Source organism: Triturus cristatus, chromosome 5_1 (assembly GCF_964204655.1).
Source record: "Triturus cristatus chromosome 5_1, aTriCri1.1, whole genome shotgun sequence".
NCBI classification, from domain to species: domain Eukaryota; kingdom Metazoa; phylum Chordata; class Amphibia; order Caudata; family Salamandridae; genus Triturus; species Triturus cristatus.
Genome location: NC_140587.1, coordinates 79,761,955 through 79,779,390, shown reverse-complemented (window position 1 = coordinate 79,779,390; position 17,436 = coordinate 79,761,955). Strand labels below are relative to the sequence as shown.

Genomic DNA, 17,436 nt, shown 5'->3' with positions numbered 1-17,436 from the left:
TAGAATGATGTTAAAAGATTGATGTTGATTTTCGGGACTATTATGGTTCAAAACGGGGTAGATAATTGAAGAATCTAATATGGGAGCTGAATCAGCTGGAACAACTGGAGTCAACTGGAGAGTTTGGTCATTGCATGAGAGTATTTGCCCCTCGGTGGACTCAATCATAGAATAAGCCCTAGTCAGTGGATTGAGAGCTGCTGGCAGAGGATTAATAGGAGCGTCAATGGAAGAAGATATAAGCGGTGGTGTCATTGTATCCACTGTATCCACTTGTGCTAAGGGTTGGATTGGGGATGTATCTTTTGTCTGATCTCCCAATGTTATGATATTACCAGAGAGACGTTGAGCCATTTTCTTAACTCTCCCGCTAGCCTGGATCCATTTATGGAGCGGGCTTTTATCTGTGACAGTGTGCCCGTGTAAGTCTGGGATACTTGTACTGAATTTGGATAGAGCAGGAGATTTGCCCTTCTTAGTCTTGCTCTTGGTCTTGGGTTTCCCTTTTATTTTAAATATATTTTCCTTAACAGAGTCTACTGGCAGGTTCAGGGGATCTGGCATCTCATCGTTAGATTCCCACTCCTCATTATTACAGTTTATGCCATTGTTATCCATACCAGAGGCATTATCAGCATCCACTACATCTCCCCCACCGTCGGGGGGCTCACTGGCACGTAACAAGAAAGTGGTGGGGACAAGAACAGCAGAGTCAGTCACGTCATCTCCATTAGTTACATTAATCAAGCCAGAGCCCGGAGTCTCCGAATAGAGGTTGCCAGTTGTCTCCTTTGATACATGTTCAAGCCCAACTGCATCCAAGTTACCACTATTAGGCGCAGACCCCCCCGGAGCACACCCCGCCACAGCAGCTACCCCTCCTGCACTTCCAGTATTTCCACAAGTAGCAACAGCCGGATCATCAGGGCCAGAACCAGATATCAATGGCCCCCCTGAATCAGCAAGATCGCCACTATGCATAAAAGACCCATCTTCATTTTCCCCCTGAGTGGCATTTACGGGGACCAAGAGAGGAGGTCGAAACAGAGGCTTACCCGCACTCGATAGACGCAATCTCTGGTTGCCTCCAGCTATATCCTCAGCCTTGTTTGTCTTGTTTGTTAGCGAGGCGGAGACAAATGCCGCCCGGGAGCTGGCCGTTGGATTGGTTGCTTGAGCCGGAACCGGCACCTGGTTGCTCCGTCCTGCGCGACCCCCCCGGGCACTTATTTTGGGGGCCATGATAGTAGGACGCGTGTATCTATCGTCCCCCGTTCGCTCGCAATCGAGAGCGGGATGAACCGGGTTAGCAAATCCAAGGCTCCTAGCCAGGCAAAGCTCCGACCTCCTGAACGCCGAAAAGGAAGAGAAAGAGCGCGCCGCCCACAGCAGCTGCCAGAGACGTTTGAAAAGCAGGTACATCAATCTTGACTCTCAAGCTTTTTCGATGTTGGTCCAATTCGAAAAACCAGGTAGTTTTAAAGATGTTCAGTATTTCAGAATTTCAGTATTTAAAATCCATTACTCCGTTTTTTTTGGAGCAAGAAAAAACGATAGGAGGGATCTCGTACTGCTACTGCTCCGTGGCGTATCAGCCCGCCATCTTCACAGTACACTATCCTAAATGGGAGAGTGCACTAGACAGCTCACTGTACTGTGCGCCACATTGTACCAGTGCACTGTGCAAGGCATCCACTGCACTAGACAGAGCACTGCACCAAATGGTAGACTGCACTGAAAAACCTCACTGTACTACATAACAGAATGTAAACAGTACACTGCACCAGATCTTGGACTGCACTGAAAATGGTATTTGAACTAGAGAATACTCTGTAGACAGTACACACTGCACTAGACACAATACTGCACCAGATAGCAGACTGCACTAAAAAGATAATTGTACTGCACAGCACACTGCTAGACAGACCACTGTGCTAAATACTGCACTAGAGCATCCACTGTGCCAAGAGGACACTGTACTAGATGGAGCACTGCACTAGACAGCACAATATACTACAGAGCACACTACAGAGAGTACACAGCTCTAAAGCACCCACTGCCCTAGATGGGAGACTGCACTAGACAGCTCAATATTCTACAGAGCACACCACAGGGGGTACACAACTCTAAAGCACCACTGTCCTAGAATGGAGACTGCACCAGACAGCACAATATACTACAGAGCACACTGAAGAGAGTCCACAGCACTACAGCACTCACTGTCCTAGTTGGAAGACTGCACTAGAAAGCACAACATACTACAGAACACACTGCAGAGAGTACACAGTTCTAAAGCACCCACTGTCCTAGACAAAGCACTGTGCTTGAGAGACCACTGTACTACACACTGTGATAGATACTCACAGCACTAAACTGCACACTGCTCTAGGCCACTCTTTGCACTAGATGGTACTCAGTAATACACTGTACAAGGTAGTATACAGCGCAACGCACACTGCACTAGACAGCACACTCCATTAGAAGGGGTACAGCTCTCGACAGCACTCCACAAAAGACTACTGCACTTGATGTTAAGCTGCACAATATATCGTAAAGATAGAGAAAGCACACTGTACAAAACGACACACAACATTGTTGTATAATTTAGTAGAGGAAACACTGTGCAAAGCTGCACACTGCTCTAGACAACACACAATGATAGGCAGAACACTGCAGTAGCTGGTATGTTGCAGTTGGCATTACAGTACTATAGAGAGCACACAGGCCTAGATGCACACTGCACTATTAAACATACTATACTAGACCACACACTCCATGCACCAATTAGCCCAATGCATGAGATCGCTCACTGAACTAGGCAGCCCATAGTGCTACACAATACACTATACACTGCACTAGTGCTAACACTATATTAACACACTGCACAAGAAACTACAGTGTACTAGACAGCACTTAGTTCTAGGCAGCATACAGCACTTGGGAGCACAACACAATAGACTATACACTATTTCACAAAACACTGCACCAGACAGCACACAGTGTCACACTGCATTAGATGACACATTGCTCTAGAGAGTACACTGCACTACACAGTACACTATACAACACTGAACACAGTGCTGCACTAAACAGTACACAGTGCTAGGGAGCTCACTGCACCAGAAGACACACAGTAATAGAAGGTATACTATATTAGAAAGTCACTGCACTAGACAGCTCACTGCTCTAGTGGGTACATTGTATTAGACAGAAATCTGTACTATGCAGTGCACTGTACAAGGTGTCACACTCTGTTGAAAGTTACGCTGCAGTAGACATCACACTGCCCCAGAGGGCGCACTGTACAAGACAATACAACTAGCAAGCGCACTGTGCTGTGTGGAACACTGTACAAGACATTACAGTGCACAGGACAGCACTAACAAGAACCTTGCACTGTATGGCACACTGCCCTAGAGGGCACACTGTGCACAACAGTTCAGTGAGCATGAGAGCACTAGCAAAACACTGCACTGTGTGGAACACTGCACTAGAGAGTGCACCTTGCAAGACAGTGCAGTGCACAAGACAGCTCACATTGCTATAGATACCATAGTTTACTAGAGATAGCAATAACCAGATACAGCCACAATTTCAGGTACCATTTTCATCCTACCATTATTATGGATGTTTTTAAACCGGAGAGGTAAGTGTATTTGTGTTTGCGTATCATATATATAAAAAAACTTGCACCTGTGCATCTGTGTTCTGAGTGAGGGAAGCTTGCTCTTCTGTATGTGTATATCTGGCCTGTGTGTGAGACCTGTTCTGAGTGTAGGAAGCTTGTATGTCTGCATATGCCACCCATTCACCTACCCATTCATGTCCTAGACAAGTTCTGACAAAGGGAAGCTTGCACTTCTGTGTGTGTTAACTATTATGAGTAACGGAAGCCTGTACGTCTTCATCTCATGGACATGTGCACAGTGAGAGAAGCTTGCACCACCTTTGCAAATGGGGGGCCTTTTTCTGAGAGAAGGAGGCTTGCACTTCCATGTATGTATACCTGGTCTGAGTGTGGAAAACGTGCACTTTCGGAATGTGTTAGATCAGTTCTGAACGACAGACACTTGCACTGCTACATCTTCTAAACATGTTCAGAGTCAGGGAAGCTTGCACCTACGCCAATAAACACTACAAAACACACAGCATTAGTACACATTAAACAGCACACTCTACGAAACGGCAAACACAGTACTAGACTGTCCTAGATAGCACACTACACCAGACTGCATACTGTGCACATAGCGTAAAACACCCACTGTACTAGAAAGAGCATCAGACATCCCACTGCACTAAACACTGCACTGCACTAGAGATTACACTGCAAACTACAGTACACGGAGTAGAGCAGAACTGCTTTTGATTAAAAGTTCACACTATGCAGCCTCTCCCCGTGAGAGGACTTCACTGCAGCTTATACACGCTCACGGGTCAGACACACGTTAATTTCACTGTGTTCCTGATCGAGCTCCACCCTGAAGGGACCCCTTTGGATTGTTTGGCATTTTCATGGCTCCTGTTCTGGGGTACGGCCAGACGTTCTGGACTTAGAAGGGGTCTTCTTACAGATCTGTGGGGTGGGAGTGAATGGGACCTGTCAGCTCAAGTCCACTTACCTTTATATTTCTTGATCTGCTCTGGACCCTGAAACGTCACCTCCTCACACCTGAAGGGACACAAATCATGTTAGTGTTACTGAACACTCAGAGGCAAAGTGATATGAAAAGGAACAGCACAAACACTCTGGTATTAGAAACAAGCATTTGCAATTCAATAGGTCTTGCATTATAAAAGTGTGAGCAGTTGGCATAGCTAATAATAATGCAACACTATCTATTGGCATTGTAAATGATAATGGCATTTATTTATGTGTTTGTTTTATAAAATAGATAAAAAAGGCATTGTCATGAACAATGCCAATAGCTTAAACTTTTGCAAATGCAAGACCTATTGCATTGCAAATGCTTGTTTCAGTACTGCAGGCTTTTTTAAAGTTTCAGTCACTACTCAAAATGAAATCCATGTTATTAACGTTGCCAGTGCTTCTTTATGTTTAATGCCATAAATGAAACACAATGTTCTAAGCAGATTGCTAAATAGCATCTCCAGCCCGATCACAATGTCTCACTTTATGGTGGACAGTGGGCACCCTGTTTTCATGCAGCGCCAAGACGGGGTGAACTAATGCACAGACTGAGGTCTGTCAGCCTCCGAGGCTCAAAGCATTCCTTGCAACAGTCCGCTGTGTCAAGGTATTGCCATGTGTACAGCACACACTCTGCAACAGCAAGTGGTTTCAAAGTTGGGGGTGACTTCCCAAACTTTCCCGAGGTGTTCATCGTGTTTGGTGACAGCGTATTTATGCTGACAGCCCCAAAAACTGTTTGTGGTTGTGTGTGTGTTGTGTGTGTGGTTATGTGTGTGTGTGTGTGTGTGGTTGTGTGTGTGTGTGGTTGTGTGTGTGTGTGTGGTTGTGTGTGTGTGTGGTTGTGTGTGTGTGTGTGGTTGGTTGTGTGTGTGGTTGTGTGTGTGGTTGTGTGTGTGTGGTTGTGTGTGTGGTTGTGTGTGTGGTTGTGTGTGTGCTTGTGGTTGTGTGTGTGGTTGTGTGTGTATGTGGTTGTGTGTGTGGTTGTGTGTGTGGTTGTGCGTGTGTGGTTGTGTGTGTGTGGTTGTTTGTGTGTGTGGTTGTGTGTGTGTGTTTGTTTGAGGTTGTGTGTGTGGTTGTGTGTGTGTGTTTGTGTGTGTGGTTGTGTGCATGTGTGGTTGTGTGAGGTTGTGTGGTTGGTTGTGGTTGGTTGTGTGTGTGTGTATGTGGTTGTGTGTGTGTGTGTGGTTGTGTGTGGGGTTGTATGTGTGGTTGTGTGTGTATGTGTTGTGTGTGTGAGTGTGTGTGTGTGAGTGTGTGTGTGTGTGTGTGAGTGCGTGTGGTTGTGTGTGTCTGGTTTTGTGTGTGGTTGTGTGTGTGTGTGTGGTGTGTGTGGTTGTGTGTGTGGTTGTGTGTGTGTGCTTGTGGTTGTGTGTGTGGTTGTGGTTGTGTGTGTGGTTGTGTGTGTGTGGTTGTGTGTGTGTTTGTTTGAGGTTGTGTGTGTGTTTGTGTGTGTGGTTGTGTGAGGTTGTGTGGTTGGTTGTGGTTGGTTGTGTGTATGTGGTTGTGTGTGTGTGTGTGTGGGGTTGTGTGTGGTTGTGTGTGTATGTGTTGTGTGTGTGAGTGTGTGTGTGTGTGTGTGTGTGTTTGTGTGTGTGTGTGTGTGTGTGTATGAGTGTGTGTGGTTGTGTGTGTGTCTGGTTTTGTGTGTGGTTGTGTGTGTGTGTGGTGTGTGTGGTTGTGTGCGTGTGCTTGTGGTTGTGTGTGTGGTTGTGTGTGTGTTGGTGTGTGCTGTTGTGTGTGTGTCAGTAAAGTGAGTGCCATTAATGATTGTAATATTAGCACTTCTAATTTACAGCACTTGACAGAGGAATGGCGATGTAAAGCGCTACTGTTTACCATTTTATTCCCTCTCGCCCTCTGTTCTTTCCACTTTCATACATGCCAACATTTCAGAAGAGCAAAGTAGGAGATTTAAAAAAAAAAAAAAAAAAAATCGGGAGAATGGGGCCTTCAAGCGGGTTTCTGTCATGTATGGACTTTGGAAGTGTGCTGCTGCAGGATCGGACATTTGAAAGCAAATTCACGTGTTTTTTTATCACCTTTCAGAAGCATGGAGCGCAATGGCAGGCAGAGAAAGAGGGGGATGCAAGAGTTGTGCACTGGCCTGGCAGGTTGCGGTCAGTGCATACACCCCCCTCCCTCCCCCGTCAGCCCGGGCTGAAACAGCTTCCGGGCACACACACAGCCGCCCCCCCCCCAGTACTTCACATTCGGTTGTTAATGGGGCTTTGTTGGTTTTTCACCCCTTCTAGAGCCCCTGCATCGCCATTCTGACTATTGCTGGAAGAATTAGCACGTTACACATTACCAAGCCCTGTCAGGTGAAACCCCGAGGAATCGGGTTTTTGCTTGCAGGAATCGGGAGGCGGGAGACTAGCCTTCAAATCGGTAGTCTCACGCCTGAATCGGGAGTGTTGGCATGTATGCACGTTTTCCTCCTCGGTAGCTTGTACCCCCTTCGTCTATTTCTTGATGCATCTCACGTAACACACCTTGCCTTTTTGAACTCCTCACATTGTTCAGTTTTGCTTTCATCTGTCGGTCAACATTCTCACCCTTCACGTAACCAACGTTTACTCATCTTCCTCTCCACTACCCACTCCATCACCCGCACACGGCTTCAGATTCGCTGGTACCTGCTTTGCGATAGCAGTCGTTGCCAACGCCTCAGTTTTTCCCCCATCTAAATTCAAATGGCTCGCGCTGGATACTGGACGCTCTTGCCATATCTAGCCATTCAAACGCCAGGGGACAGTGACAGCAACCGTCCAACTAGCCAATCCTACTCCTGATTGGTAATTCAGCGAGCACCGCGTGGCTACTACAAGAGCGAGAAACGTGAGCCTCAGCCACTCACCCGACAGTGCTGTGCCAGCCGGTACAGGGAACAACAAAAAATTCTGAAGTGAATGTGAGGTTGCCTAATATCTCCGACTTCACCGCGAAGAACGTTAGCGAGCATACAAAAAAAAGCAGCAATCACCGCAGGGCATACACTGTATCCATCCAGGCTGTGTCGATGTTTGACCTATGGTAGCGCTTTAAGTGGCAAAACTAGTTGTATGCTACCATAGGTCAAACATCGACACAGCCTGGATGGATACAGTGTATGCCCTGCGGTGATGGCTGCTTTTTTTGTAGGGGGGAAGGGGTGGGCGGGAACGGGTTGGGAATAGCCCTGCTGCCCTCTCCACTGTGACCTCAGCTATTTCGCTACCTACAGCTCTAACCCAACATGTGGAGGAGATTGGCCTAGCGCGTGAGCTGCTGACTCTGGAACTGAGATGAAAGGTTCGAGCTCCAGCCTTGGCCCTACATCCCTGAGTTCTGGGCGGTTCACCAAATCTCCCTTGTGCTGATAAAAATAAAATGTTGCTTTGGGAAACCCAATTACCTGTTCGTATAAAGCGCTCGAATGCCCTTGATCCAAGTGTGCGCTATATAAACCTGCAAACCATAAAATGGTATTCAGTGAAGCTTGTGAAGGGAGCCCCGATCCTGTCCTACTTAGCATGCACAAAAACAGAGGGGTTTGCGGCGAGCCTTGCTACACTAGTTTGGAAAATGAATAGGGCCTGTAGAGCTGGTGATAGGAAGGAGAGCAAATGAAATCAGGCCGTGACGTGGCCACAGGCTCTTCCGTGTTCTTCACCCGCCAATGAGTAAGTGGAGAATGCAAGCAAACGTTTGTGTTGGGTGGGTGTAGGTTTTCCATCTTAGTGACGTTAGGGTGACCAACTGGCATTGGTGCGAATTCAGGACGGTGAGTGTAAAAATTCAGGACAAAGGGTCAAAATTCAGGACACAAATTCAGGACAGGAGGTCAAAATTCAGGACAATAGGTACGTTTTACAGACACATCAGAGGAGGTCGCGCAATAGTATATACGTAAGCCCAGCCATATCCAAACATATTCAACCATTTGCAAATCTATCCATCATGTATCCTTCCATCTATCATTTAAACTCATCCATCCCTTCATCCATCCCTTCATCCATCCTTTCACTCATCCATCCATTATCCATCCATCCACCCTTTCACCCTATCCATCTGTACACTCATGCATCCACTCTTCTACCCATCCATTCACTCATCCATCCAGCCATTTACCCTTTCACCCATCCAGCCATCCTTTCACTTACTCATCCATCCACTCAGTCACTCATCCTTCCACCCATCCACCCTTTCAGTCATCCATCCATCCTCCCTTTCTCTCCCCAACAACCCTTTCACTTAGCCATCCTTCCTCCCATCCATCCATCCACCCACCCATCCATCTACTCATCCACTCATGAATCCATCCATTGACCCTATCACTCATCCATCCTTTCGCTCATCCATCTATCCTTTCACTCCTTCACTTATCTATCCATCCTTTTGTCCATCTACCCTACCTTTCACTCACTCATCCATCCTTACATCCACCCATTCCTCATCCCTCCACCCATTCACCCTTCCACTTATCAATTCATCAATCCATCCATCATTTCACTCATCCATCCACCCACTCACTCATCATCCACCTTTTCACTCATCCATACTTTCACTCATCCATCCACCCTTTTACCTATCCAGCTACCCTTCCACCCATACATCCAGCTATTTACCTTTTCTCTCATCCATCCTTCCACTCACTCATCAATCCATCCATCCTCTCTCATTATCCATCTCTTCAATCTATCATTCATCCATTCATTCGCCCTTTCACTTATTCATCCAGCCATCCACCCATCCCTTCACTTACTCACTCGCCCACCTTTTCATTTTAATTTTGAGCTGAGCCTTTTTGAGAAGAGGCCCATCAAGAACTTAACCCTCGCTGCAGGAGCCATTCCAGGACTGGGACAGGATCCACCACGTGGGGGGGGGGGGGGGGTAGGGGTCAGGAGCCATCACAGGGGTGGGCGGCAGGAGCCATCACAGGTGGGGGGACAGGAGCCACCACATGGGGGGGGCAAGAGCCATCACTAGGGGGGGCAAGAGCCATCACTGGGGGGGGGGGGGCAGGAGCCATCACAGCAGGGGGAACAGGATCCACCAGGGTGGGCATGCAGTATTCTAGTATCATCTTGGTCTCTTCCAGGGTGGGGTAGGGCTCCTCACCCCCTCCTGGACAGGACAATAAGACAGGCTCTCTTTCCAAAATGTTAGTTTTGCCATCCCCCACTGTGATGTACAGTAAGCCTGGGCAAAGCACTATGCTATGCTCGCGTAGTTTTCGAAGTTCGCGCTACTTCGCACTACGCGAATTGCACGTAGCACAGTGCAAACACGCGTAGCGCAGCGTAGCGTAGTGCAGCGGTCATTTTTTGCTGGCTCGCGGTCCTCAACGTCAAGTTGACGACCGCGAGCAAGCAAAATGACATCCTGGCGAGACTTTTTCCTCGTTCGCGATCAGCAACCTCAAGTTGTTGCGAGCGTGAAAAATAAACCACCCGACGAGATTCTCAACGCGGGGAGGTCAGGTTTCTCATTGCGAGTGGTCGCGTATGCTCGCGACCGCTCGCGATGAGAAACTACCAGTCCGCGTTGAGAAAGCTGCCGCTCGAGTAAAAATCTACAGAAAACTACAGCTCGCACTGTGCAAGATGCCGTTTTCAATGATTGCACAGTGCCGGATGCTTGTCCGCACTGTGCAATCATTGAAAACGGCATCTTGCACTGTGCGAACAGGGTACTACGAAGTTCGCGAAGGGCTATGCGTAGCTCGCATAGTGCGAAGTGACTTTGCGTAGCTACGCGTAGCGCTGCTTCGCAAACTACGCCCAGGATAATGTACAGTACTTAAAGGAGATACTCCACGAGAACTGATTTAACTGATTGTCCTCCATACTTTGTTAATCAGTGTGGGTGCGATTGTGACATTTCTTTATTTTATTAAATTATAGACTGCATGCTTGAAGAACTGAGGTTTGCTTAAAGTTTAGTGACAGTAATTAAGCTCTGTGAGGAGAACCACCACGTGCTGCCTCGGTGTAATCAGGGCCGGTTCTAGGACGTTTGGGGCCCTGGGCAGAAAGGGAATGTGTGAGGCCCCTCTAAATTGCAGACACATGACCATTCAGGGCTGTTTGCATCTGAATAGATGCCCCTGCGCCTGAAGCTTCAGTCCCCCCTCTCAGTCACCTTCAAACACCTCTTAACAGCTCATCAAGGGCGGAAGGTGTGAGGGTTGCCATCCTGCTGTGCCTCTCCAATGCTGCTGGGTATCTGAGCTTTGGTACTGCATCGGAGTCTGTTACAATCGACCTCAACGGCATCGGAGTCAGGCCCGGCTCCAGGAATTTTTATATGGGTGGGCCAAGGGTGCATTTGGGTGTGCCACTGCGGGCTCGATTTGTCGCATATATGTCTGGGCAGGCCTGCTTCAGGGCCCTCCTTTATCTCTTCTTAGTCTTACAAGGCCCAGTAAATCGCACTCTTTTCCAAATCTCTTTCTAAATATTATCACTCTCAAAAACTGTTTTTTCTATGTAATTTTCCTTTGATGGGAAGAGGAGGTTTCTGAGGTGGTAGTATCAGGCAAGTGACACTACTTGGGCTCCCTCTGTTCGAGCCTTCATGGAGGATCCCTCTTCATTACTACCTCCACCTGGCCCCAGACTCCGCAAAGCACTGCCTTGCAGGCTTGATTATCCACTACTCCTCTCCAGTGCACCTTATCTCACAGCTGACCTATGGCCCCAGCCCCATATCAGGCATCATCGGGCTCCACTTTCATTTTTCCCGGTAAAAACAGTAAAATCACCTTCAAACTTAAAACATTGAATATAGCAGTAAATATAATTATATAATATATAAATATAATTATATTATATTTATATATTATATATATATATATATATATATATATATATATATATATATATATATATATATATATATTACCTACTGGCGGTCGCCAGTAGGTAGTTATAGTTAGGACCCCTTTTCCATAGGAAAACCTCAACATTCTATTTTGAATAACTTTGGCGCCGGTCGATGAATCCTCGCGAATTTCTCAAAATAGGTGGGGCGCTACGCTCCGCTCCTACCCTGAAAGTCTCGGGGGGATTCGTCAAGCGGGGGCTGAGATAAAAGGGGGGTCCCAAAACGCGTTTTTCCCATGCATTTTTCCATAGGACCTTTAGAACGAGCTACAGCCCGAACGGCTGAACAGAATTACTAGAAATTTGGCAGAGAGGTAGTCCCTAGGTCAAGGAAGTGCCTTTTGTAGGTTTGGTGTAAATCTGTTCAGTAGATTCTGAGAAAATAGCCTTTAAATCAATATATATATCTGAGCCCGCTTACGGTACGCTTACCGTACGCTTACCGTAAGCGTACGGTGGCGTGCGCGAGCGCGATTCTGATTGGCTCTTAGATCTTAGTAAACAATCGAATCGGCCGAAACCAGGAAGCGGCGTCCGCCATTTTGTCTCTCGCACTGAGTGTTGTTTATCAAACATGATGGCCAAAAACATGTAACGGGGCTGTGTTGACAAATCCCTCCCACATAGTCATGTTGAGGGAGTCCCCAAACATCCCCCAAGAGCAAAAACGGTTTTATTTTTTTTTCGGCAATTTCGCCGAGTACGCTTACCGTACGCTTACCGTAAGCGTACGGTAAAAAAATAAAAATAAAAAAAACACTATCCACACTTACCCCACCCCCTGTGCTTTTGGTGGCCGTAGGCCACCAAATGTACATGGCTTATTAATAGGTAAAAAAAACTAAATTTTGGCAACATGAAATTATAAAATCGAAATAAAAAAAACACTATCCACACTTACCCCACCCCCTGTGCTTTTGGTGGCCGTAGGCCACCAAATGTACAGGGCTTATTAATAGGTAAAAAAAACTAAATTTTGGCAACATGAAATTATAAAATCGAAATAAAAAAAACCCTATCCACATTGACCCCCCCCCTGTGCTTTTGGTGGCCGAAGGCCACCAAATGTACAGGGCTTATTAAAGTTGATAAAAACCGTGCACGGAACGAACTGCGTTAAGTGGGCGCGCACGCCTCGAATGGCGTAAAGTAACTTAGCATTTAAAAAACCGTACAAATTCACTGAAAAAACCATAGGTTTCACACACGTTATAGTTAGGAATTAGCATTTAAAAAACCTTGCAAATTCACTGAAAAAACCATAGGTTTCACACATGTTATAGTTAGCGGAAATTTTACTGATAAAAAACCTGTGAAATTGCCCTGTTATAGTTAGTGCTGGCAACTATAACTCACGCGACCGCAATCTTCTGCTGATGACATATGTGTCTTTATGAAAAAAAAATATTTGTAATATATGTATAGCTAAAAATGTATGGAAGAAGACATGGGCAAATAAGTGTCTAAATACAGTATTAGCATCAGCAGAGGATTGCGGTCGCGTGAGTTATAGTTGCCAGCACTAACTATAACGGGGCAATTTCACAGGTTTTTTATCAGTAAAATTTCCGCTAACTATAACATGTGTGAAACCTATGGTTTTTTCAGTGAATATATATATAAATATAATTAGCATGCCCTTTAAAGTATGCTCCACAGTAGCCCTTATGACCCGACTGCTAATTAAATAAACAAAAACAGAAAGGCCATGACAGGGCCGGCTTTAGCGCTGATGCGAAAGTCTTTTTTGGCGCCGCACCAATAATCACTGCCATACGCCACAAGTGCCCCTCAGCTCCCCATAGCCCCTCCCCCTCATGACCTCCTCCTCAGATTCCCTCACTGCCACCCTCTACCAATGCCCCTCATTTCTCTGTAGCCCCTCCCCCACATGACCATCTCCTCAGAATCCCTCACTACCATCCTCCAGCAGTGCCCCTCATCTCTCCCTAGCTCCCCCTCCCCCCCCTCCACCCATGACCTCTTCCTCGGATTCCCTCACTGCCACCCTCCAACAGTGCCCCTCATCGCTCCATAGCCACTACCACTACCTCCTACTCGGATTCCCTCACTGCCACCCTCCAACAGTGCCCCTCATCGCTTCATAGCCCCTCCCACTACCTCCTCCTCAGATTCCCTCACTGCCACCCTCCAACAGTGTCCCTCATCTTTATGTAGCCCCTCTCTCATAAGCATTTCATTTGCTACAGCGCTACTCATATCAGTGTAGTGTGTGTCAGTACTTTACACTACGCACACATTATACAGAGACAACGAATCATACAAGTATGTAAATCAGCCTACAGGGAATGTCACATAAGCCAATGAGGATTACATGGTGTACGAATCACGTCATCCATACTGGTGGGCAGTTATTTTAAGAGGGTTTGGTCTGGAGAAGCACAAACTCAGGATTTAAAGAGTACTCCAGTGGTTAGGGGTTGGCTTTACTGATAAAAATGTATATCTGACCAAACATACTCATTTTAGCAACATTAGAATAATGAAAGACTGGGGAAGTTCTAACTATATCACAAAACAAAAAACGCGAAGTTCTAACTATTCCATTCAGGTTTGCATGCAGCTCTTTGATGACAGTTCATTGGTCACTGTCCTATGTTAGGATTGTAACTTCTGAACTGCAAGTAACACATGGATCTCTGTCACAATGACAGTAACCCACTGAGCTTCCACATAAAATACAGTTCATCTGCATTTAAAACTACTAACAGAGAAATGATTGCTCTCTCCAGCAGGATCATTAATAGCCAGCGTTATCTGGGCATTTTTTTTATTGTCCTATTGTTGTCCTGCATCAGCCATGATAACGATAAAAACTGATTAAATGAAGCACACACGAAGTACAGATCCTGCTGGGCCTGTGCAGATTTTAAAAAGAAAAACAAATAGTGACACATTCTCCTACCTACTCCATTAGTCAAACTTTGTGTCACAGCCTGGTGTGATAAGCAGCTGCAGGGGTTGGGAAAGGTGAATAAAAATAAACAAACTTATTTTCTCCTGCACGGCATAGAAAAAGAATATCCACGCAGCAGGACAGTAAGCAAAGGTTACCACAGCCAAAGAAAGGATTTGTCGCCTTCCGCCATGCCCCTGTTGGAGATGAAGGGGTGAAAAAAGAAACAAAGCCTCGTTAACATGTAAATGGTCTTTTAAAGACCTGTGAAGTACTCGGGTACAACTGCGATAATCTCAAAAACTGTCTGTGTGTGCGCGCCCGGGCGCACACACACGACGGGGGAGGTGGGGGGGGGGGGGCTTTGAAGCACTTGAGCCCCATGGCGTTGCGCGCCTCCCTTCAAGCCCTCACTGCAAGGGCCAAGGCTCCAGTTTACAAGACACATACATTTAGGGTGGAGCGACCGGTGCCTGGTTAAAATTACGGACAAATAGCGTCCGTTAAAGAATCCTTCACGGACAACGGACAGACGGCCGAAATTACGGACTGTCCGTGAAATTTACGGACGGTTGGTCACCCTAAGTGACGTGATTGATTGGAGGGCGATGTGACCAACTCATTAAAATTAAGTATTGTGGCGAGGCGGGAATTAGGCGTGTGTAAGCATCTTATAGGTACCACTTAGATATCATGTAAGGCAAAAGATAGAATTGTAATTTTATTTTCTGAAGCCTACCACTCACTACCCAAGAACAGGGCCTCCAGGTGCCAAAGCTACAAAAACAAGAAAATAAGAAAATTGTGAGGGTTCACAAATACTGCTTTTAAAAACAGTACTTTCTTTCAATTGTATATTGGGTTAGGACTTCTTGATTACGTGGTCTTACAGCTAGACAGGCAGGGATGGAACTGGGCAGGTGACAGTCTTTGCAGCATTTTTTCGGGAGGCTTATGTTTTGAATCACAGCCACTCCCCTGATTAAATGGTGTGATCCTAAGCAAGTAATATTGCCTCCATATACTTCAGTTCCCATATCTTATTGTGAGTGTCCTGCAGGAATTCATTTGTATACTATGGAACCGCATCGCTTTTGAAAACAAAGCTGCGAGTGGTGCGCGCGCGCCATAGGGTTTCAATTATCGCGCCCGTGTCTGGGCACGATAATTGAAACCATATGGCAGGAATGCGCGTAATAGACTCCAATAGGCCATTGGCGGAGCAATGCGCCCGCCTTTGGCCTATTGTGTGCTATTTTAAAAACGAACACGCAGGCAAAGGCCAATAGCAGGCCACAAAAGTAATAAAAACACACGCACGAGCGTGTACAATTCCAGGGTCCGTTTCAGGACCTCGGACAAAAGGACTCTCACCTGCGCGAGCACTTCTGCGCAGTGCAACGCAGGGCGCGAGCCCTAATAAAATACTGACATCACAGGAGCGCCTGCAGGACAGCACTTGATGTGTCTTACTACACACACACACAACACCCGCACCTCTAAGGAGCATCCGAAAGTGTCACACACTATGCCTTCCACTCGGAATGCCCCAGTGCTCTGAACTTGCAGGGATTAGCACCTGATCAGACAAGCTCCAGGATCTAGGAGGAAACAGTGAAAAACTCAGCAACCAACACACACGCCCACTCTCTCTCCATCTCTGTTTCTGTTTATTTATCTGATTACCAGTGTCACTCTCTCTCCCTCTGTCATATCCCTTTGTGTTTCTCTCTCTCGCTGCCTCTGAGTGTCTCTTCCTAACTCCCTCTCTTCCAAAGAGCTCCAGGGATCTCAAAGGTAACTGTGAACATTCCTTGTTACTGCAAATGCAAACACTCACTCTATATACCACACTCTCTACTCTGTTCACTCTCTCTTTCTCCTTCCCCGACTTTGTCTCTCTCTGTGACTCTAACAGCACAAATATAATTGTGAACAATTGCTGTTACTACACTCACTCCCTCTATCTCTGTCTCGACATCTGTATCACTCTCTCTGGCCCTCGTTGCTTCACTGTTTAACTGAATAACACTTGTCACCACACACTGACGCTCGCACGCACACACACACACACACACACACACACACACACACGCTCGCACGCACACACACACACACACATACACACATATACAAACTGTTGGACAGGCCACATGAAGGGCTTGCTCCCTCCCCGCATGACACGGCCCAAGCCCCGGCCCTCCAGGTGTGACCCACAGGACCAGCCCGCAACCCATCTCCAGACGGAACTCCTGCCCCCGGACATCTGTGTATCATGGGGCCGACCCACTCCCGGCTCCCCCGTCCGGACCAGCCGCCATCTTGGACACTGCACCACGAGGCCGCGTGGCCTCAGCTCGACCCTAACCCTGGGCCTGGCCAGGCCCCGCCATCCCGGCACCACCATCCACCCAGGAGGTGAACGGACCACTTGGCAGGTCGATGGGAGAAAGGAGTGTCGATGGCTCTCCCCCGCCAGGTGCCGATCGCCCTCCAGCTCCCCCGGGCGCTGGCTCCACCCCCTGCTGGGTGTCTGGACTCCCTCATCCCGGACCTCCCGACCTCCAAGTGCGAGGGTCCGGACATCAAAGGGCGCCAGACCTATAACTAGGGCAGCTCCAGAGCAGGGAGGTAGTTGTATCCTGGAGTCGAGAGACACCGCGAAGAACTCATCCTTGACGGACTACCGGCGCTGCCGTAGCCCTGCCTTGTGAACTACCGTCCTGCCTGCTGGCGCTGCCGCGGCCTTCTTCATCCTCCATCCTCGTCGGGACCTGCTGGCGCTGCCGCGGACCGTGTAACGACCATCTTCATCGGGACCTGCTGGCGCTGCCGCGGACCGTGTAACGACCATCTTCATCGGGACCTGCTGGCGCTGCCGCGGACCGTGTAATGACCATCTGCATCGTGACCTGCTGGCGCTGCCGCGGACCGTGTAACGACCATCTTCATCGGGACCTGCTGGCGCTGCCGCGGACCGTGTAACGACCATCTTCACC

General features: G+C 47.5%; 1 protein-coding gene and 1 long non-coding RNA gene across 2 annotated transcripts in view; one reads left to right on the top strand and one right to left on the bottom strand.

The window, feature by feature from the left end:
- Positions 1-17,436, bottom strand: part of LOC146830244 (E3 ubiquitin-protein ligase TRIM39-like) — a 223,060-nt gene that overhangs the window by 22,168 nt on the left and 183,456 nt on the right. The window contains exon 5 of the mRNA XM_085604450.1: positions 4,620-4,669. Coding sequence (XP_085460576.1) covers positions 4,620-4,669 — 50 coding nt within the window. The remainder of the gene's footprint in view (positions 1-4,619; positions 4,670-17,436) is intronic.
- The window catches only part of LOC146830245 (uncharacterized), a 188,107-nt gene that overhangs the window by 70,103 nt on the left and 100,568 nt on the right, over positions 1-17,436 (top strand). The window lies entirely within an intron of this gene.